The sequence below is a fragment of the Microtus ochrogaster genome, chromosome 4 (genome assembly GCF_000317375.1).
Source record: "Microtus ochrogaster isolate Prairie Vole_2 chromosome 4, MicOch1.0, whole genome shotgun sequence".
In the NCBI taxonomy this organism is placed as follows: Eukaryota; Metazoa; Chordata; class Mammalia; order Rodentia; family Cricetidae; genus Microtus; species Microtus ochrogaster.
Genome location: NC_022011.1, coordinates 50644905 through 50667703, shown reverse-complemented (window position 1 = coordinate 50667703; position 22799 = coordinate 50644905). Strand labels below are relative to the sequence as shown.

The 22799-nt window shown below is 49.9% G+C and overlaps 1 protein-coding gene, 1 long non-coding RNA gene and 2 other non-coding genes across 6 annotated transcripts; 1 reads left to right on the top strand and 3 right to left on the bottom strand.

The window, feature by feature from the left end:
• Positions 1 to 5613: 5613 nt before the first annotated feature.
• Dipk1b (divergent protein kinase domain 1B) lies at positions 5614 to 13973 on the top strand. 3 transcript variants are annotated; one of them, XM_013355673.2, is made up of 5 exons: positions 5615 to 6069; positions 9340 to 9477; positions 12247 to 12354; positions 12448 to 12624; positions 13038 to 13973. In XM_013355673.2, exons 1-5 carry the CDS (start codon positions 6007 to 6009, stop codon positions 13845 to 13847), a joined length of 1296 nt encoding a protein of 431 aa, XP_013211127.1. In that variant the 5' UTR covers positions 5615 to 6006; the 3' UTR covers positions 13848 to 13973. The 3 variants fall into 3 exon arrangements, with proteins under 3 accessions (XP_026634637.1, XP_013211127.1, XP_005346294.1); XM_005346237.3 differs by having other exon boundaries at positions 5616 to 6069; positions 9343 to 9477; XM_026778836.1 differs by lacking the exon at positions 12247 to 12354 and having other exon boundaries at positions 5614 to 6069.
• A 520-nt stretch (positions 13974 to 14493) lies between these two features.
• LOC101999020 lies at positions 14494 to 16997 on the bottom strand. Its single transcript, XR_258223.2, has 4 exons — positions 16738 to 16997; positions 16265 to 16438; positions 15232 to 15301; positions 14494 to 14814 (listed from the first exon to the last, which is right to left on the bottom strand). It is a non-coding gene; the product is annotated as an uncharacterized LOC101999020 (long non-coding RNA).
• On the bottom strand, positions 15025 to 15167 carry LOC113455977. The gene has a single exon (XR_003376876.1). It is a non-coding gene; the product is annotated as a small nucleolar RNA SNORA43 (small nucleolar RNA).
• Positions 16072 to 16203, bottom strand: LOC113455982. Its single transcript, XR_003376881.1, has one exon. It is a non-coding gene; the product is annotated as a small nucleolar RNA SNORA17 (small nucleolar RNA).
• Positions 16998 to 22799: the final 5802 nt, after the last annotated feature.

Sequence of the window (22799 nt, the reverse complement as noted above, 5' to 3'; positions counted from 1 at the left end):
CTTTAAGATACCAGCCCACTGGGGCATGGTCTCTTATACCTTAAAAAGCAGAGGGAACTGGGAGCTCTCTCTCTTGCTTCGGGCTCCCGTTCTGGCTGCTAGACTCTCTGTTTCCTGTTTGCACCAAGAGGACTATTGTTTGGGACAGTGATCTGTAAGTTTTCCCCCTTAAATAAATAACCCTTTTTATTATCCATAATTCTTAACTGGTGTGGGATTGTTTTGCAGCTTCATTTCATTGGATATATATGTTTGTATATGTCTATATAAATAATGTTTAAGTTTTTCACAATGAACAATGAATTTTCCTGCATTAATCTTTGAAGATTCCAGGAATAAGATGGGGCCCCACAACAACAACTCCACCTGGTTGATATGACGTCATGATGCTGATAGTGCTACTATAAGCACCTGGGTACTAGCTACTCAAGATGGTTCCAACTTGGTTAGCTAAAATGGTGCGCTATTTTTACAATGTTCTGGCCAGAACTCCAAATAGGAACCTCAGAAAAACCCTACTGAATACTCAAAGACTATTTGCAATTATACCAGACAGTAGTCTTGGAACTTAATCATCATTTTACTTTCACAAGATCTCATAGAAAGAGCATCACCCCCATGACAGCTGGAAGTAATTCTAAGATGATGTCGTCTCTCCCAACAAAGTTTGTCCTTAGGGTTAGGGACATCATTTAGGAGTTGATTATAATTGATATAAGGTTAGAGGTTGTATAAATGCATGCTTCTACCTCTGTTTAAAACATTTTTGTATATTGATACAATTTTAGGATATATTTATCATATTGCAATGCACATTTCTACCTCTGATCAAGATACTTACACATTGTTTATATTTTGAGGTCATTGTCCTCATTTGTTGCACAGTTGTTTATTGTATAATATTCTAATATGAAGTCTTAGTCTTTAAGTTATTTAGGTATTAAGAATTATAGATCAATAGTCATCTATGCTTTTCATATATATAGTTAAGCTAGTCAGGTTCTTTAGATACATAGAGATTGTATTCTGCATAGATAGGTAATCTTCAGCCACTTCAAAGAGCTGTAGAGTATGGCATTTAAATAACTTAGGGTTCTGTTGAAGTGAGACACGATTGCTCCTGGCAGCACCAATCTATTCCCAAGAGAATGTTGAGCACCAAAGACACTCCACTCAGAGTTTGTTTTCTTCTTGGCAAAATTGGCCTTTGGGCAAGGACCTGCCCATGCCTCAACCACTGATAAGGTCCATGGTATCTGAAAATGGATATGCAGGACACAAGGAAAAAAACTGTCAAATCTTGCCAAGACAGGGTAAGATGGTTTTAAAAAATTTCCTGCCTCTGAAAGTATTCTGTCAGTTACTCTAGGCCTTAGCCAAAGTTGGTGGCTTCAACGTTGCAAATGAGACTTTGGGTAATTGCCCAGGTAATCAGTTGTCTCTATCATTTGTGGCATATTTTGGAAGTTGCTTGATTGCACTTCCTGCTTACTCAAGTAATATTATTTCCCTTCTCGGATCACTGATGGGGTTGAAGACTAGATAGTTGTAGTTACTTTCCTCTTATGACTTGGCCAAGTTATTTATTATACAAGACTTAAACTCATTAGGGTAGGATAATTATTGAATATATTTGTTCTTATTGTATATAATTTTGTATTAGGCTTAAAACTCTCTTAAACAAAAGGGGGAGGTATTGTAAGAAATCCTACAGCCAGTAGCCTTTAAGTTACCCGCCCACTTGGATGTGGCCCCTTATACCATTTATGCCGATGTAAATTGCGTCTGGCTGTGGGATTTGGTTGCTGTTCTCCATTCCAGCAGAGGATATTGATTTGTGAGTCTACCCCTAAATAAATAACACTATTATTCTCAATTCTGAGCTAACGTGGGATTTCTTTTGCACGACCTTCTTCACAAGAATTATATAAATTATAAGAGTTATGAGAAGCCTGAGCTAATAGGCCAACCAGTTTTTTTAAATATTTGTTTATTTATTATGTATACAATATTCTGTCTGTGTGTATGTCTGCAGGTCAGAAGAGGGCACCAGACCTCATTCCAGATGGTCGTGAGCCACCATGTCGTTGCCGGGAATTGAACTCAGGACCTTTGGAAGAGCAGGCAATGCTCTTAACTGCTGAGCCATCTCTCCGGCCAACCACTTTATAATTAATATAGATCTCTGTGTGTTTCTTTGGGACTGAACGACTGTGGGACTGGGCAGGACAGAAACCTCTCTCAACACTCTCCTTCTGGGAGAGTTTGCTGTTGAACAATCTTTTTGTATACTATGAATATCTACACAGTAGCTAATAAAGGACTGAGTGGCAGGGAGAGGTTTGGCAGGATTTACAGACAAAAGGGGAGGGGAGAAGTGTGGAGTCACAAAAGTCACCAGGAGGCTGGGAGAGAAACAAGATGAATATACACCATGCTGGAAAAAGGGACTGCCACATGGCAAAATGTAGATAAGAAATATAATTTCTGTTGAAAGAGCCAGTTAGTAACAAGCATAAGCTATTGGCTGAGCATTTATAATTAATATTAAGTCTCTGTGTGGTTATTTGGGGAGCAGGCTGGCAGGACAGAGATGACCAGTGTCCCCAATGAAAAACTCTGTCTACAGTCCTTAGAGGTATTAGCAACTGAGAGAAAGTAGCAGAGTGGGTGTCAGGGACTGGGAATGAGGCAGGCAAGAGGTAAGGAATAGTCTCAGTAGGAGATGAGATTGTTGGTAACCACGGGGATGAGAGTAATGTCTGCTGTGTACACTTATCACAATAGAAAAAGAAAAAAACAGACAGACTTTCTCATATTTAAAGACCATACTGTGCGGGAGGTCCTTCCGCTCCTCCAGCCTATAGCCGCTGAGATACCAGCCCATTGGGGCGTGGTCTCTCTCCCTTTAAAAAAGTGGCCACTTCCTTCTCTCTCTCTCTTCTCTTCCTGCTCTGCCAGCGACTAGGCTCCCTTCCTGGTTGCGCAGAGGGCTGACGATGATCTGTAAGTTTTTTCCCCTTTAAATAAATACCACCCTATTAATCATAATTCCAAACTGCTGTGGCATTGTTTGTGACTTACGCCTTCAAATCGGCAATTTCAAGGAAGAGTCCAGTGGATGTCTTGTGAGAAGGTAAACAGAGGTCAAGTAACATGGCACACCCATGACCACGATGTCACGTCTGAGATCCATATCAATTACAGAAGGAAGCACAGTGACTTCATGGTTGGAAGACCTGACAGTCCTTGCCCAAGGGACAAAGGAGTGAGTGATGGCCAGACCAGATGGCTCCACTCTGTGCACTGAGTACTCTCTCCTCCTTTCAGATCTCATGTAGCCGTGGCTGCCTTTGAGCCCCCCTTGTGGTTGAAGATGTCCTTGAACACCTGATCCTACTGCCTCTACCTCTAGGATATTGGGATTACAGGTATATACTACAACGCTCATTTTAAATGGTGCAGGGATGGAAATCGAGCTCCGTGCCAGGCAAGCACTCCACCCACCGAATGACATTCCCAGCCCTTTCACTCCATATTCTCTGAACTTTCTGCCAGACAGGCACACTTGTGTCATCATAGACAGGTTTGGGATCCCAGCAACTGGGGGGGTGGTGGAGGCAAGATGATCAGGAGTTCAAATTCATCCTTGGCTACATAGGGAGTTTAAGGCCAGCCTGAGCTATGTAAGATCCTGTCTCACAACAACAACAACACAGTAAAAGGCACACTTGGTATTGCATCCAATTCTATCTGATCATCACTTAAATGCCAATTCCCAGGAGCCATGAGGTGGTGGGCAGGAGGTAGAGTTTACTAAAGGACTGGTACCTTGAGAGACTGGAAAGCAATCTTCCCTCAAGGATGGGATGCGGGGGCAGAGCCTGGGGAAATGACTCAGTGGTTAAGAGCACTTGTTCTTGTAGAGGGCCTAGGTTCAATTCCTAGAACTCATGTGGCAATTCACATCCATCCATAACTCCATTCCAGGAGATTCAATGCCTTCTTCTGAGCCTGAGGCCACCGGGCACACGTGGGATACACATAAGTGCAGGCGAAACTCTCAGATGCATGAAATAAAAACGAAATAAAAAACCTTATAAAAATAAGATGCAGAGGGAGAAACACATAACACAGACCTTTGGCTTCCACACACACACACATATGCATGCACACATGAACATGTATGTATATATGCATATCACAGACATTACAGGTGGCCATTGTACCTCAGAAGACCAGACTGAGAAATAAAAATAGAGTTAACCCCATGACACAAGTTCATGTCACCAAGCTTAATGTTTTACTTAAAAAAAATTATACATTTATGTGTGTGTGTGGGGGGCAGCATCATGAATGTTTGTGTGCACATGGAGGCCAGAAGGGGGTGTTGGGAACTTTCTTCTATCTGGCTCCATCTTTTCCTTTGAGGCAGGGTTTCCCCTTGACCTAGGGCTGTGTTTTCCCAGCTAGACTGGAAGCCAGCAAGTCCCAACAATTATCCTGGACCTGCTCCCATTAAGCTGGGGTTACAGGTGTGAACAGGATGCCTGACTCGCTACCTGGGTTGCTGGGATTGGAACTTCAATCTTACGATTTCACAATAAGTGATTTTAGCTGCTGAATCATTTCTCTGGCCTCCCTGCTACCAAACTTAAACTACACTGTTTATTTGACCTGAGAAGTTAAGATTAGAGACATAATAGGCAAACATCCCAGACAGGGAGAGTGTAATTGGTGCAGTAATAAAATAATCCTCCTGTTTCACTTCTTTCTCTCTCTCTCTCTCTCCTTCCTTCCCTCATTCCCTTCCTTGAGGCAGGGTCTCCCTTTGTAGTTCTGGCTAGCCTGGAACTTGAAACATAGACCAGACTGGTCTTGAATTTACATTGATCCCTCTGTTTCTGCTTCTTGGGTTCTGGGATACAGATCTGATGTTATTTTCCTATTGTTTTGTGACCTGCTCTTGGCTCCAGCTCTCTTTGGTCTTTCTTGCCTATAAATCCAACCTCTTCTGCAGGGCTCATGGGACACTTGCTCCACTTTATGAAAAGAAAATTGGCTTGGTCCAGTAATTGCGAAGTAATTAGCATCCTTAAACTAAAACTGTCTTCTAACACCATTTTGGAAAGCATGTATATGGGCAGCCCTGAAATAAAGAGGAAGTCGTTCAGCCTCCGCATTCCCTAGAGTGCAAACGAGAACGCCACAGAACCCCTACCAAAGGTGTGGGTGAGCATTCAGGGCAGCTCGTGCTCATCGGGGGGAGGGAGGAGATGAAGTAGCAGACATTCTGGCCATTGTTAAGTTCAACAAGCCTCTTACCCTGGGGTCAGCCTTCCTATTCACCCTAAATGGGAGTCACATGAGAGGGGCACATCTGTTGGTGGGCAGAAATCAGGACTCGCAGGAGCAGTTTTTGACCGCGGGGGCTGTTGGTCCTTCCCCACGTCCTGGTGCAGACAAGGCTGCAGACGCTCGGTGCGAGACAGCGGTGGTGGCCTCACTACTGATCACACGTGCAAACACGGAACGGCTGGGGGCAGAGCCCTGTCTTTTACCCTTGAAAAGGTGTAGGAAACGCGCAAGCGCAGGCCGGGGCCCCGCAGGTCTTCGGCGCCAGCCCAAGCCCCTGCGCTCCACGCTCAGTCCCGGTCGCCTTAGCGGGTCGCGGAGCCGGCAGGGGCGAGGTCCCCAGAGGGAGGGCGAGCCTGGACGTGGGGTCGCGCGCCAGCACCCCCTGCGCGCGCACGCTCTTCCCATTTGTCTCCGAGCGCGTGCACGCCCCTTCTCGTCTGTCTCCCGGCGCGTGCACGCCCTTCCTCTCTGCCGTCTCCCCGCGCGTGCGTCCCGGTCGGCCGTCAGAAAGGCACGCGCCTCGCCTTTAACGCGGGCCGAAGGCGCGCCGCCCGTATGGCTTGCGAGCCGCGGCCGGTGTGGGCCTGGCCGGGCCTGGGCTGAGGCCGAGCCAGCCGCGGGGTTCCGCAGCCCCGGACGGCGCCCATCATGCGGCGGCTGCGGCGCCTGGTGCACCTGGTGCTCCTCTGTCCCTTCTCCAAGGGCCTGCAGGTAAGCGGTGGCAGGCTATGTGCGGCCACACGGGGAGGGGCTGGGCGTGGGATGGCGAGGGTCGATGGGCGCGTTGCCCACCCAAGTCCTTCCTTTCTTTTGCTACTTCAAAATTAGGCTTGTTTTTCTGGGTTAGATGGCCATCCCATGAGCCAGCTGAAACCTGGGACTGTGGTGACCTTGGGCCATTGAGGGCCAGCTTCTGTCTGCAGAAGAGGCTCCTCTGCCCGTTCTTTGGGGTGATGGGGTCAGGCCTCTGGACTCCAGCCTCTGGTTGCCAGGGTTCTCAGAACCTGCAGGAAGGTGCCAGCTCTTGCCAGCCCTGCCCAGATCTTCCTGGCCTCTATGCAGGGCAGGTCCTGAGGATGCTGGAGGATGCTGCCCTGTGGGCTGCGCATTTGGCCCAGGGCCTGGCCTGCCTTAGATTGTAAAGAATGAAGACTGAAACCTACTGGATGCAGAGCTCTTCCAGGCCCAGATGTCCTTGTCTACTCTCCTCTGCCAGGGGCTTTAGCGTGTGCCGCGGTCCATGTTTAGCCCCTGGCTGGATATGAACTGAGGAGTTTGGGGAACTTCCTTGTGCCAGGAGATGGTCCCTATCCCTAGCTTAGGACAGGCCTGACTCAGCAGTGGGTGGGCCTAGGAATGGCAGGAGAGGGGTTTTGGCTAGTTCCCAGTGGGACTGGTTCAGGGACAGTACTGACTGAGCCTCACCTCCCCTGAGCCCATGAAACACCAGGGTTCCTGGCACATGGCCTGGGCTTCCTGGGCAAGGAGGTCACTGTGTAGCTACCATCCCTGTAATGACTTCTCGAGTGACTTCTCTGGTGCTGGACTATTTATCCCTGCAAAATATGGGCCCAGGGCTTGCCAGTCTGTTCACCACCGAGCGGCAGAAGACTACATGAGCTTCAAGTAGCCACTGTGGTGAGACCTGCCCCAGGGTGGGGATATGCAATGGCTCAGGGACCCTGGGAAAGGGATGGGTCTGTCAAAGGCTAGGTAGACCATCAGAACTAAACCAGGTAATGATAGCCAAAGGGGTTCAGTGGAGCCCCCTGCGCCAGGGCCCAGTGCCCTGGGAAGGGCTGCCCTGGCTGGCAGGTTTAGCTCTGTGTCACTTGGTCCAGCCCAGGTCAGCTGCTGGCTCTGGTCCTGGTCCTTTGCTCTTGGTGTAGCTTGAAGTCTTGCAGTCTTGTCTCACAGCAAAGGTGTCCCCTGTTGTTTCTCAGTCTTCATGTTTGCATTTTGGACAAGTCTGAAGGAAGCAGCTGATTGCCAGGGCCAGGCGGGCCCCAGGAGGAGAGGTCCACAGAGCCATGGCCCATCATCTATGGGAAGAACCTTAAGAAGAGCTGGGCGTTGTTCTTGTGAAGGAGGTTCCTTTCTGCGCCAGCACTGAGGGAACTAGGGCAGAATGTAGATTTGAGTTCAGCACGACTCCCAGATCCAAAAGTGGGGTGTCGGCTGGTTCCCTTCTCAGACTCTCTGGCAGCTGGTAGTCAGGAGGACACAGGAAGCCCTTGATATCAATCAGTCTGGTCCTGTCACCCTCCCAGCTGAGCAGATCCAATTGGGACATTTGGCCCTATGTGGCACAGGCTGTCTGGAAATCCAGTCCCTTCTCCCAGAGATGCCATTTGGCATCCAGCTGTCTCTGATTGTCAACTTTGGACCCTGCTTGGGGTACTCAGTGGAGGCCAGTGTGTTCAGCACTTAGACCAGATCCCTCCTCGCTCTCCAGTGCTCTCACCTGTCAGCTGGCAGAGAGGGCAGAGGGGTGAGGATGACTATGACCGGAGTCTCTGCAGAAGCGAAGGTCGTAGGCCCATCCTTGTTTTGGGTTGTGACCAGGACCTCCCCCCCCCCCCGTTTCTGTCTTGAAGCAGTTTTTTAAAGAATTAGTTTATGTGTATGAATGTTTTGCCTGAGTGTATATATGCACTTGCGTGTGTGTGTCTGGTGCCAGAGCAGGTCAAAGGAGGTGCTGGATGCCATGGAACTGGAGTTACCATGGTTGTGAGTGGGTGATGGGAACTGGACTGGTTCCTTCTGTAACAGTACCGCTAGGTCTACAGGAATGTGTCCATCACACACACAGTTTTTTTTAAAAGAAACACATAGTGGCTGGCTCTGGGCCTGGCCTTTTGCTCTTGAAGTCTTTCTGTCTTGTCTTATAGCAACAGTGTCCCCTGTTGTTTCTCAGTCTTCATGTTTAAAAGAAATACATTGTGGCAAAATACATCAGGCAGTGATTGTTCATGCCTTTAATGCTAGCACTCAGGAGGCAGAGGCAGAGGGATCTCTATGAGTTTGAGGCCAGCCTGGTCTACAAAGCAAGTTCCAGGACAGCTGTTACACACAGAGAAACCCTGTCTCAAAAAAAAAAAAAACAAAAAAAACCAAAAAAACCCAAACCAACACCCCCCCCCCACAAGCCCAGCAAAACCCTCAAACCAAGAACTCCCACAGCATGAACTATCCTATTCTGCTCACCTCTCCTTTGTACAGTGGTGAATGGTGCATTGAGAACTGCTGTGCAGCCCCTGGTGTGGCCCATCCACAGAAAGCTCACTTCCCTCCCCGACCCTGTGTTCCCACAGCCTACCCTGCCCCTGGCACTCACTTTCTTCCTATGCATTTGAAGACTCTGGGGACTCTTTGAGTCCCACAAGAGGTGTCCTTCTGTGACATCTATCCTGGTGGTGGCAGGTACCAAACTTCCGTCCTGCTGAGGCCGAGTGGTATTTCTGTCTTGTGGATGGATACTGCTGTCCACCCTTGCTGTAGGTGATCCTGCCACTGGGAATGTGTGTGCATGAACCTGTGTCTTCTCATTGCCTCTCAGGGTGTAATAGAGTTGGCTTGTTGGGCCCTTGCCCTTCTCCATACCCCTTTTCCTGCTGGCCCTGATCAAGGGGACCAGTGGGAAAAATGAGGGTAACTGAACTCGCCCCAGGCCAATGGCTCAGCGGACCTCATTTGGAGGCAGGAATCTTAGGAAATGAGGGCATTTTAGGGGAGCGGGTTGTAAAAAGTATCTTCATTAGACTTCATCTTTTTCTTATTTTGAATGTCTTCTTGTCTCTGGTGGAGAGCCCCTGGATGCAGACCCTGGCATATGCCCGAGAATGGTGGGGTGCTGAGCTAGGTGCTTCTCATTGCTGGAGGTGGTGGGTGCCAGCTGGGTTGGAAGGCTGTGAAAGGTCCAAAGAAGTGGAAACTGCCCGTGGTGATGATGGGCACCTCCTCACCTGATCCCTCCCTCAGCAGGGCCGGCTCCCAAGCCTCAGGGTCAAGTATGTCTTGCTGGTCTGGCTGGGCATCTTCGTGGGCAGCTGGATGGTCTATGCGCACTACTCATCCTATTCGGAGCTCTGCCGTGGGCACATCTGCCAAGTGGTGATCGTAAGTCTGCCTGGGCCCCGGGGCCCGACCCATGTGAAGCCCTTAGAACTATGACGGGAGGTGGGCTTGGAGGTGGGCCAGTAGAGGACACACACTACAGTAGAGGGGGTCTGGGGGAGGCAGTGGAGAAATTACAGCTGCTGCGTGTGTTTGGGGTGCACTCCAGGAATGGCCTGGAGGGGGCTGCCCTGGCCAGTCCTGAAAGCAGGCCATGGGGTGAAGTCTTCTGTGCCTTTCTCTCCAGGGAGCCATTGCTGCTGTTGAGTGAGGATGTCCCTGTGGTGCATGTGTGGGCGGCCATGCTTGCATGCCAGTGCCTGTGTGAGTGTGCCCATGAGCCTCATGAAGCTGGTATCTCAGTTCTCCTGTTCCTTGTGACTGGTGACAGGGGCATAATGTCCCCAGATAGGGGACATTGCTTCTTTTCCAGAGGCCATCTTTCTCTACCCTCTGGTCATACAATCTTCGCTGCTAGCCAGACTCTCAGCGTGGAGGGAGCTACTCAGTGGATCCCTACCTTGGCCCACTCTAGATGGAGAAACTGAGGCTTGGAGACCTAGGGGCTGAGTCCTGAGGAAGGCTGAACATGCTGCCCACCTTAGTTTCTTTTTAATTTTTTTCTTTTTTTTCAAGACAGAGTTTCTCTGTAGCTTTGGAGCCTTTCCTGAAGCTAGCTCTTGTAGACCAGGTTGGCCTCAAACTCACAGAGATCCACCTGCCTCTTCCTCCCGAGTGCTGGGGTTAAAGGGATGTGCCACCACCACCTGGCTAATATTCATATATATATATATGTGTGTGTGTGTGTGTGTGTGTGTGTATGTGTGTGTGCATGTGTGTGTATGTGTGTATGTGTGTATGTGTGTGTGTGCATGTGTGGGCATGTGTGTGTATGTGTGTGTATGTGTGTATGTGTGTGTATGTGTGTGTATGTGTGTATGTGTGTGTATGTGTGTATGTGTGTGTATGTGTGTGTATGTGTGTATGTGTGTGTATGTGTGTGCGTGTGTGTGTGCGTGTGTATGTGTGTGTGTATGTGTGTATGTGTGTGTATGTGTGTGCATGTGTATGTGTGTGTATGTGTGTATATGTGTGTATGTGTGTGTGCATGTGTGTGTATGTGTGTGTGCATGTGTATGTGTGTGTATGTGCATGTGTGTGTATGTGTGTGTGTGCATGTGTATGTGTGTGTGCATGTGTGTGTGTGCATGTGTATGTGTGTATGTGTGTGTGTGTGCATGTGTGTGTGTGCATGTGTGTGTATGTGTGTATGTGTGTGTGTGCATGTGTGTATGTGTCTGTGTATGCGTGTGTGCATGTGTGTGCATGTGTGTGTGTGCATGTGTATGTGTGTGTATGTGTGTGTGCATGTGTGTGTATGTGTGTGTGCATGTGTATGTGTGTGTGTGCATGTGTGTGCGTGTGTATGTATGTGTGTGTGTGTGTGTGCGCGCACACATGTGCCATGGCCTGTGTGGAGGTCAGAGGACAACTTGTGGGAGTTGGTTCTCTCTTTCCACCTTTACTTGGCTTTTGGGGTTTGAACTCAGGCCATGAGACTTGGTAGCAAGCATCTTTACCTGCTGATCCATCTTGATGGATCCTACCTTGGTTTCTGTTGAATTTCCTCTCAAACTGTCATTCCTTCTGCCATCTTGGAATGCTGAACAGGGCCAGTAGGCTCCTGCTGGCTCCTGCAGAGCCATCCCAACTCCCTCTTGAAGTCCTGTGACTGGTGTTGATGGGTTATCAGCAGAGTCCTGCGGTGAAGGACTCCAGGGTGGTGGGGTGACTGGCACAGCCTTAATGTCCCATCTCTAGTTGACGAGCCTGTTTCATGTGGCCACTCTATCTTTGTGGCTCACATGACTGAGTCAGTGCTTCAGATTGTCTCAGCTTCTTGGATGGTGGGGTGCTGGAAACCTCCCTTCCTCCATTTCCTCCAAGCCTGGCTCTGACCAGTGCCAGGCTCCATGGCAACCAGTGATATGTATTCAGAAATTTGCCCAATGAGAGCCAGCAGGCCCTTTACCCCGAAACTAGGGGCTGGGTAGTGCCGATTTTGAATATGTGTGGAGAGGCTCTCCCACTGATGAGGTGGCCTGAGGCAAGCCTGGCAGGAAGAAAGGTCAGCAATTGTGGGGCCCCAGGATGCCATTTCTTTAGGGATGGTCAGATAAGCCTGACAGTGACTAGTAACTCAAGTACTGGAGCATTTGAGGACCCCCAGGGAGCACCTTAGGGGTTGGTGGCTCTGAGTCCAGCTGGATCTAGAGGTAGACATCGAGGGGAGGCCCTACCATTGGGCTCCTCCTGCCTACGCCTACGGGGCAGGCTGTCAGAACAACCGTCACTGGAAACACTGGATGGTGGGGGAATGTGGACACCTGCTTAGAGGAGGAAAGTTCCTGAGGCTTAGTTATCGCCCGTGACCAGGACCCTCTCATGGGTCTGTGACTTTCATCTCACCCTGGTCCAGGCTGTCTTTCTGGCCATAGCTCCGTTGCTGAGGGCCCAGCAGTGGAACCTATCAATGGGGGCCTGCCTGTGGCCCTGGCCACCTGTGTGTTCTAGTTGCAGGGTCTGGCAGTAGACTTGTGGTATCCTTCTCTCAGGAGTCAAGTCAGCGAGAGGAGGGGACAGAAGGGTTGCTCCCGGAGACAAGCCTGTCCCCATGCCCATGCTGCTGGTGCCTTTTCCTTTTCTCCTGGGGGTTCCTGGAGGGGTGTAGGGCTGTGACCAAGCCCCATACCCTGGTGCCTGTCTCCTTAGTGTGACCAGTACCGCAAGGGCATTATCTCCGGCTCCGTCTGCCAGGACCTGTGTGAGCTGCAGAAGGTGGAGTGGAGGACCTGCCTGTCTTCAGCTGCAGGCCAGCAGGTGTGCAGCTGGGCGTGGCTGGCAGGCTGGGTGTGGGCTGCAGCTGGTGGCAAGCTGGACTTCTATAGGGAACAAACCTGTGGCCTTGTCTAGGTATACAGTGGGCTCTGGCAGGACAAGGAGGTGACCATCAAATGTGGCATTGAGGAGGCCCTGAACTCCAAGGACTGGCCAGATGCAGTCCTGCGGCGGGAGCTGGTGCTGTTTGACAAGCCCACACGGGGCACCTCCATCAAGGAGTTCCGGGAGATGATCCTCAGCTTCCTCAAGGTTAGTCTGCTCTACTACAGGTACTCAGACCTTCACCACAGTTGGGATGTCTACAAAGACCCGAGTAGGAGGCAGGCAAGTAAGCATCTTTCCAGGGCTCGTGGGAGGATAGACTGGCAGAGTCTGAGGTGTGGTGAGGGCTCAGGAGACTGAGGACTCTGCACCCAGTGTGGTAACAGTAGGGACTGGTGGGAGATGTAAACAGGGATCCAGGGTCAAGTGATTAGATCTCAAAGGTTCAGTACATCGTGGTGGCCTCTCCTCATCCCTCAGTGACAGAAGCAGGAGAGGGGAGTGAGTGTGTGGCATAGGCAGCAGGCCTTGAGGACATTCTAATGTCTAGAGACTAGGCCAGGCCCAGTCAGTGTTCTGCCAGCTGAGGTGGGTACAGGGCGTGTTTCTCTGCCTTTCAGGCAAACCTAGGAGACCTGCCCTCCCTGCCAGCGCTGGTTGACCAGATCCTTCTCATGGCGGACTTCAACAAGGATAGCAGGGTGTCCCTGGCGGAGGCCAAGTCTGTGTGGGCCCTGCTGCAGCGCAACGAGTTCCTACTGCTGTTGTCCCTTCAGGAGAAGGAGCATGCTTCACGGCTGCTGGGCTATTGCGGGGACCTCTACCTCACTGAGGGCACCCCCTATGCCTGGCATGGGGCAGTGCTGTTGCCTGCCTTGCGCCCCCTTCTGCCGTCTGTGCTGCATAGGGCTCTCCAGCAGTGGTTTGGACCTGCATGGCCCTGGCGTGCCAAGATTGCCATCGGGCTGCTGGAGTTCGTAGAGGAGCTCTTCCATGGTTCCTATGGTACCTTCTACATGTGTGAGACCACACTGGCCAATGTGGGATACACGGCTACCTATGACTTCAAGATGGCTGACCTGCAGCAGGTAGCACCAGAGGCTATGGTGCGCCGCTTCCTTCAGGGCCGCCACTGTGAGCAGAGTTCTGACTGCATCTATGGGCGAGACTGCAGGGCCCCTTGTGACAGGCTCATGAGGCAGTGTAAGGGTGACCTCATCCAGCCCAACCTGGCCAAGGTATGTGAACTACTGAGGGATTACCTGCTGCCTGGTGCTCCTGCAGACCTCCGCGAGGAACTGGGCAAACAGCTGCGCACGTGCACCACACTGAGTGGACTGGCCAGTCAGGTGGAAGCCCACCACTCACTGGTGCTTAGCCACCTCAAGACCTTGCTCTGGAGGGAGATCTCCAACACCAACTACTCCTAGTGTTGCAGGCTCCAGCCATTATCGTCCAGCCATGGGTGGGGCACCCACTTGGGAAGTCTCCCCTACCCCTCTCCAGCAATCCAGCAGGTGGGGCTGTTCCTCTGTAAATAAATGGCTTTTATGTGACCTTGAGCATTTGTATCCCTCCTTAAATATGAAGCAGCCTCCTGGCAAGTCTCTATTCTAGGGCTCTTGTCCAGGCACAATGGAGGACATGAGAGATGTGTTATGGGCCTGAGCATCTTGGGCTCTTTTTACACAGCCCCAAGGCATTCCTACCACTCCACTCAACCACTGAACCAATACTGCCAAGCCTATCCTGTCCCAGAATGCTGGGAGCCCTGCTCTAGGTTTCCGACACCTCTCACCAACAGAGCTGCTACAGTCAGCTATCCAACAAGGAAAGGCCGAACTTGGTATCTCTGTGCTCCACTCCTCAGGACAGTCAAGTTCTTTTCCCCTATCAGCTTGCCTACAGCACACCAGCAAACTTAGCTCCTGTCAATGTCTTTGGTCAGTCACAGTTCCAGCCCAAACCCTTAAACCTCAAGCCTTATCATTCGCTCTGGGTTTCATTTTCCAGGGGAGTCGCTGTTCATCCTAAGATGGGAGAAAGCTGATTGATAACAAAGACCGCAAATTTCAAGAAGTAACAAGTTTATTTGTGCCACAGCACCTACAGCGCCCCCCCACATTGGGGGCAATGTGCAGTTGGTTAGATGGAAATGCTGAGTCTTAGAGGGCCCGGCCACCCCTACTGCCAACCGCATAGAGCTAATAATTCCACCAGTCTTGAAGCAGCAGTTCAAGCCAACACAAATGTGGTCAGTAATTTAGGATGTGGGCGGCTCTGCAGGTCCCTGGAGAGGTCGGAGGCCACACTGAGGTAGGTCTATGCTCATATCTGCCCCTGTCCTGCTCAGCCACGAGACCAAGAGGTAGGCTTTCTTCTTCCTGGCTTCTGGATCTGAAAAATGAGAAAGGATGGGTAGTTTCTTGTATTTCCTGACCCCTGAATACCCTACCTCCCAAAACCAGTTTCAAATCCCAACTCTATAGTTCTACCTTGCTAAAATGCTGACCATGCAACCTTTTGGGGGAGCCCTTGAGGTCTCTGATATCAGTGTCTGGCCAACAGCAAAGCTACACCCCAGTACCACCCCACCACGGCTCTGCAAAATGTCAGGCTATAAACCATTCTTAGTGCTCACTGGCTTCTGAACACTGAGCGTAGAAATAGCCACTTGCTCTTTGCCCTGATGTCACAGGCACAGCTGAGTAGCTGTGCTATGCCTGTAGTGCTGACAGATCTAGGACAGCATCGTCAGGGCAGCTGCACACATCCCACCCTAACAAGCTCCAGTGTGTCCAGCCCACCTCTTACCTCAACTGGGCCACGGCTGGGCATTCAACATGAAGTTCACACCACAAGCAGAGCCTAGCAGCCAGCTTTCCTGTACCAAAAAAGAACAATCAGCGTAGCTCCCTCCTAATCCTGAGCCTCCAGAGGCCTGTGTCCTTTTATGCATCTCAACATCGCCAGCTTCACCCCACTAAACAAGGGCTGCAGCAATGTGCTTGTAAGTTTTTCTGATTAATACGACAAGCAGGGACGGGCGCCATGGGGAGACTGGGCAAAAGGGTGGTCTATGCCTAGGGTGGGACAACCTAAGACCTCACGGGTATTGTTGCCAACCATAGGTAACCAGTGCACAGTGGCATCTCACGAGAGGGCAGTCATCACCGCCACCATTAGCTGTGCTATCATACCCCCATATCTCAACTCATTCCCCTTGACACCACTGAGCTGTACTAGCCCTGCTGGTTTAAAAGCCTTGGCAAGTGCGGGCTACAGAAAATGGAGCCTGCCTCTCTGGCACCAGGCAGCAACCGGTGCTGCAGACAGCCAGTTTGAAATCAAGACATCTGGCCAAGAAACTCCACTCATCTCAAAGGATAGCTCTGATGCCACTGCTGTTTCCATCCACTGTAGTTTACTGAGGCAGTCTCTTTCTCGTCCTCCAGCCCAGGCTGGGTGAGCATTCAGGATTACACAAGTAAGTGCCACAATCCCCTGCTTCCCGGGACCTTATGATTTCCAACAAGTCAATTTATCTGAAACTTCCTCTTTCCAGACTGACCCCCGCTATTGGTTTGTGCAGGGCCATTGAATTACCTAAACCTGTCCATCAACTAGGAAGGGGGTCCCGCTCTAGCTTCAGGGAGTGTTAGGCTACTAATCATTCAGATGTTCACAGGTCAGAACACTGAGCGTAGACATAGCCTCTCTCCTCTCTGCCACCTACTGACGCACATGTGACACAGCAGCCACACCTGCAACGCCTCTAGGGGCAGGCCGTTGATGAACCAAGTACCCGGAACCTCGACTGAATCTTGCAAACTTTGAGTCAACTTACCGCAGACCCCGACAGGTCCTCTCAGCCCAATTTCCAGAAGGCAAACGCCCCAGAGAAGGAAAGCAATCACGCAGCACACATTCTTGGCAAGATCACAGCGGGGGACTGCATCAGATTTGTATTTTATTCCAATCCCAGTGGGTCCACATGGTTTGGTCTCCTTGCTAAAGATTTCTGTAAGTAAAGTAGCAATTGGAAAAAAACGTAACCACTCCTTGCTCTTTCTCCCAAACTCAGTGGCACTGCGCTAACCAGACTGGATACTGTCTAGGGTCTATTCACATTGGTTCTGAATAGCTGTCCTTCCAGTAAAGACCTCTCCATCTCCTACATCGGCAAGCAGCAAATGCAGACAGGCACTTTCCCTAGGAAGGGGAGACTGGGGTCGAGCCCCACTCACGGATGATCACAGAGGAATACCTAGGAAGCTCGCTGCATTGTACTAGCCCAGACGCGAGCCTCGGTTTTCTTACCTGGGCCGGAGGTCCGGGGTGGGGAGTGAGGCCCTCGGGCACATCTTGAACTGCTCTTCCTCTTAGCACAGTGTTAGTCTGCTGCATGGGGCGACTGAGCCCCCGGCAGGAAAGCAAGCAACATTTTTTAACAACCGACAGTACGAGACGCAGTCATCCCGCCAACAGGCCGAGAGCTATGGAGGGTCTTCCGCGGCGTCCCAGGTCAACCACAGAAGCGAAGACGACAAGAACCTGCACGCCGCCATGGCCGCCAAGAGGCTGAACGGGACCGCACCACGTCTTTTATAGTAGTGCCTACGGCAGCCCGCGAGGGACTTCCACTGTCCTCCGGCTGCAGCGCCATCTAGTGGACCAAACGCTCCTCGTCAGGGCTCTTTATAGCCCCAGCCCTGAGTCAATCTAGATCTTGCCTTGCCAAGTGGATCTCAGCGACTAATTTTGCGTGTTGCCAAGTTCGCAGGACTTTTTCAAACCATCCATAGAGTCCTGCGCCTTCCCAAGAAGCTCCCTGCTTCCCTGGTTCTTGGTAATGCCAAAGCTTGCACGCAGAGGAAGGGCCAGCTCTGATTTACCAGTATTCATGGGCCTAGGAGGTGATACTTTGCTTCCTCTTTTACAAGGAAGCTTTGGGGATGGATCAGGAAGGAGCCACAGGGTGTTCACGGGTCCGAGATGCTTCTGACTAGCCCCACCAGGGAGATTATGTGTGGCTCCGAGGTGCAGGGCAGCCTCTTAAGGTTGACTTTCCTCTACTTCAGGGTGGCACTCAAAGACACAGAATACACTCAGAAGACCAGCTAACTGCTGGGATCTGTGTTGTGTCCCGCACAAGTACACAGCACACATTTAATGAGTCCGGAAACTCGTGAGGACTCTTGGGTGATGGGTGTGAATTGTGGGCCTGGGGACACATCAGTGAGCCCTGCTCTGCTACCCATGGGCCAGGCCAGCCACACTTGCTGATGGTCCCAAATTCTTGAATCCTTCCTTCCTTCCTTTCCCTGCCTTCCTCCATTACTTCTTGCCTGTCTGACCTCCTCTCTCCATCCCTCCCGCCTTCTTTTCCTTTCTGTCACCCACTCCTCCCCGAGACAGGGTTTTTCAGGTTGTTCTGGAACTTGCATTGTAGACCAGGCTGGCCTCGAATTCACTGAGATTTGCCTGCTTCTGTCCCTGGGATTAAAAGCATGCACCACCACCACCTGACTCCACACCATACCCCCACAGGGTTGCTCTGTAAAACAGTCTTGGGTGTCCTGGAACTCACTCTGTAGACCAGGCTGGCCTTAAACTCACAGAGATCTGCCTGCCTCTGCCTCCCAAGTGCTGGGATTAAAGGAGTGCGCCATCATACCAGGCTCCTTCCTGTTTTTGATACAATGTCTCACATAACCCAGACTACCTTTAAACTTGCTATGTGGTTGATGATGACTTGAACTTCTAATCTTTCAGCCTCTACCTTCCAAATGCTAGGATTAGAGGCATGTACAATCAGGCATGGTCCAAATCCTTGAATCTTCACAGTATGTGTGAGTATGGGCCCATCTCCACTGTCCAGAGGGGAATTGAGACATCAGAAGTTAGAAAATGTTCCCTAGTCACATGACTGCAATGGTGGGCCTAGGAAGGGGCCTTGGAGGTACGTCTGGGCAGCAGAGGTCTGAAGAAGCTCTCTTGACCTGCTGAGCATTGGCCACGTTCATCAGTGAGAACTGTTTTCACAACAGGTCTGGAAGGAACAACAAGAGGTGATGTCGCTTCTTGAGTCACTCCTGCTCTAAGGCCCAAAAGATCCGGGTGCCCAGTATATTGTTTGTTCTAGTGCTTGTGGTTGAACTAGGTCCCGTGCCGGCAGAGGCTCCTGCCTTGGTCCGGAGCTGTGAACACGTCTGGAGCTGTCTCCAGATGACAGAACCAGAAGGAGAAACTGCTGGAGCCCCATCAGCAGAGGTGCAGCCAGCCAGTCCAGAACCAACCCCAACACCAACTCCAGATTCAGACAGTAGCATTGCCCAGGCCTACCATAGCTCAAGGCTGGCTGTTAACTCTGCATCGAGAGCCAGTTCCTTAGCCAGCTAAAGCCATGGCGCTGTGCTAGGTCAGGGGTCAATCTCAACCGCAACGAGGTCTCTAAAGCCAGGACTAGAAGGCTCTGGACCACCATCTCTGCCTGCAAATCCAGCTTTATCACAGACTCCTTTTAAAGAAAGCTCTCCCATCATCCAGCACCGCCTTTAGATGCAGAACCTCTGCTGCCCAGACGTACCTCCAAGGCCCCTTCCTAGGCCCGCCATTGCAGTCATGTGACTAGGGAACATTTTCTAACTTCTGATGTCTCAATTCCCCTCTGGACAGTGGAGATGGGCCCATACTCAGAGCTCCAGAGAGAGACCCCACGTGAGACTCCGAGCTACCAGGAGCCGCAGAAGCACTTCTAGTTCTGGTTCCAGAGCTAGACACAGCTTTGGGAGCCTCTCAAGGAGCCCATGTTGTCTGCACAGAGCCAGTTCCAGTCAAGGGCCTGTGGCAGGCTAAAGCCAGATCAGCCTCCACATTGGAGCAGAGTCCCGCCCTACACCGCAGTCTAAAGAACTGGTTCCTTCCCGTTTCTTGAGGTGTTTGACAAATCATCCATGCTCCTGCTTCAAGTGTTTGCTAAGAATAAGCTGTTTTAACCAGCTGGCTTAGGCTTTTATTTATTGAAGACTTTTGAGTTACGAAACTCTTTCCTTGTTATAAGACATATTGTTCAGGACATATTTCTCCATGACAAGGAACCACAAGATGTTGACACAAAATACTTGGTGGGTAAATATCATCTATCTATTATACAAATAGATTTATATAGATGAAGCATTGAGAGGGACTTATTGCAAAGAAATGGCTCTTAAAGTACATAATGGCTAACCTTTTCAAAGGTTTATTTATTTTTATTTTATGTGTATGCATGTTTAGCCTGCATGTATGTCTGTGCACCATGTGTGTGCAGGGCCCATGGAGGTCAGAAGAGGGCATCAGATCCTCTGGAACTGGAGTCGTAGGTGGTTAGGAACCGCTCTGTGGATACTTGGACCAGGATCCAGGTCCTTTGCAAGAGCAGCCAGTGCTTTGAACCATGGAGCCATCTCTCTCCAGCCCCCAGTGACAGATAATCTTGACTGTCAGCTTGGCTGGGGGAAGACATTTAGGAGAGTAATATAATACTTCTCTGAGTATGTTCACAAGGGTGTTTCCTAAGAGGATCAGATCACGAGGACCCTCACCCGATCAATGTTTTAATCCATTAATGGATTTGAAATTTGGAGAGACTATTGGGAGACATCCAGCTGCAGGGTAGGGCTTTGTTGGAGGAACTGGGCCGCTAAGAGGGCATGACCTTGAAAGGTATATCTTGGCTTTAGATTACCCTCCCCCCACTTCCTGGCCACCATAAAACATGCATCCTGTGCTACACAAACAAAGGGTCCCACAAGCCGTTTCTCAGGGATTCTCACAATCCATCAGGCTGGCTTGGCAACAAATAGCCATTTAACAGATGATTACACCAATGCTCAGAACTGAGCAGGACCAGGGCCCTGTGTCTGTAGTTGGCTTCAGGGCTCCTTGCTAACCTCTGTGTCCACTGAGTTCTCTCTGTAGTTGGGGTCCTGGATCCTGTACCTTAGGGACTGCACCCTCAGGCCTGACACCCTTTTTGCCTAGGCTGGGATGGAAGTGAGGGGGGTGGTCCTGGGCCATGGCCTCTCCATGTTTGGGACCTGTCTCTCTGGGCTCACAGACTGCAACACTCAGGGTCCCTCTTGAAGTATCTGGATGCAGCCTCCTTTAGTGGGCCTCGTGGGTTTCATAGGATCTAGGTTGAAATCCTGGCTCTGCCACTCTGCAGGACAAAAATCCAGTTCCTTGTGGAGTTCTTGCTTCCCTCTAGTTTTTTTCTTTTTCTTTTTTCTTTTTTGGTTTTTGAGATAGGGTTTCTCTGTAGCCTGTCCTGGAACTAGCTCTTGTAGCCCAGTCTGGCCTCGAACTCACAGAGATCTGTTGCCTCTGCCTCCCGAGTGCTGGGATTAAAGGCATGTGCCACCACTGCCGGGTTTCAAATGTGTAGCCCAGGCTGGCCTCGAATTCGTGATCCTCCTGTCTCTGTCTCCTTCAGCAAATCCTACTAGCGTGCACCACCACAATCGGCCCCTGCTTCCCTCTGAAACCTCCTGAGTTGGGGCTTCTACTGTCTACTCTAATTTTCTCTCAGACTTCTTATACTCTAAGTGCCCATCAGAATCACCCATTAAACTCTGCTTCCAGTATTTAAAGCTTTTTCAGAACCAAGGTTCCAAACTTTGACACATTCTAGCTGCAAACAAGTTTCAAAGGCCTAGAAAACACAAGGTCATCTTTTTTATTTTATTTTATTGAGCTCTACATTTTTCTCTGCTTCCCTCCCTGCCTCTCCCCTCCCCGCCTCTCCCCTCCCCTTCAACCCTCTCCCATGGTCCCCAATTTACTAAGGAGATCTTGTCTTTTTTTACTTCCCATGTAGATTAGATCTATGTATGTCTCTCTTAGGGTCCTCATTGTTGTCTAGGTTCTCTGTGATTATGATTTGTAAGCTTTTTTTTTTTGCTTTATGTTTAAAAACCACTTATGAGTGAGTACTTATAATAATTGTCTTTCTGGGTCTGGGTTACCTTACTCAATATGATGTTTTCTAGCTCCATCCATTTGCCTGAAAATTTCAAGCTGTCATTTTTTTCTGCTGTGTAGTAAGTACTCCATTGTATATATGTACCATATTTTCCTTATCCATTCTTTGGTCGAGGAGCATTTAGGTTGTTTCCAGGTTCTGGCTATGATAAACAATGCTGCTATGAACATAGTTGAGTACATGTTCTGTGGCATGATTGAGCATCCTTTGGGTATATACCCAAAAGTGGTATTGCTGGGTCTTGAGGAAGGCTGTTTCCTAATTTTCTGAGAAATCGCCACACTGATATCCAAAGGGGCTGTATAAGCCTGCACTTCCTCCAGCAATGCAGGAGTGTTTCCTTTACCCCACAGCCTCTCCGGCATAAATTGTCATCAGTGTTTTTGATTTTGGCCATTCTTACAGGTGTAAGATGGAATCTCAGAATTGTTTTGATTTGCATGTCTCTGTTGACTAAGGATGTTGAACATTTCCTTAAGTGTTTTTCAGCCATTTTAGATTCTTCTGTTGAGAGCTGTCTGTTTAGGTCTGTACTCCATTTTTTTTTATTGGATTATTTGTTCTTTTGATGACCAATTTCTTGAGTTCTTTGTATATTTTGGAGATCAGACCTCTGTCTGAAGTAGTTTTGTTCCCATTCTGTAGGCTGTCATTTTGTCTTGTTGACTGTGTCCTTTGCTTTAAAGAAGCTTTTCAGTTTCAGGAGGTCCCATTTATTAATTGTCTCTCTCAGTGTCCGTGCTGCTGGGGTTCTATTTAGGAAGTGGTCTCCAGTGCTAATACGTTCAAGTGTACTTCCCACTTTCTCATCTATGAGGTTCAGTGTGGCTGGCTTTATGTTGAGGTCTTAGATCCATTTGGACTTGAATTTTGTGCATGACAATAGATATTTGTGTTTATACAAATAACTCCATAGTGACTGAGTATATAGGTGACATTAACTGTACCCTATGGATTTACATGCTGATGATAGAAAACAGCTGTCAAAAAGGCCAAAGGAATGCTTGCCATAGCCACAGGAGATGAGGGTGTATTTTGGCTGTAAGCATGGTTCATAACCTTGTCTGTGAGGCTTTAGCCCTGTGCAGACTCAGATCAGGTCCCTGCAGAGCGGCTTCTTTCTCTTCCTGTAGTCTCTTCATTCTCCTGCTGTTTCTGTCCTGCCTCCGGAGGACGCAGGAGGCATGGAGATTTCACTCAGGTGAGAGCTGAGGTCTGGACATAGACAGGCAGCTCTGGGGTGTCCTTCAGCACCAGGGCTGATCCTGGCTCCTGGGGAGAATGAGAGCACAAGGGGCCCTTGTGTTATGCATTCTCCTGGCTCCAGATTCCTAGGTGGGGCACTTCCCACTCTGAG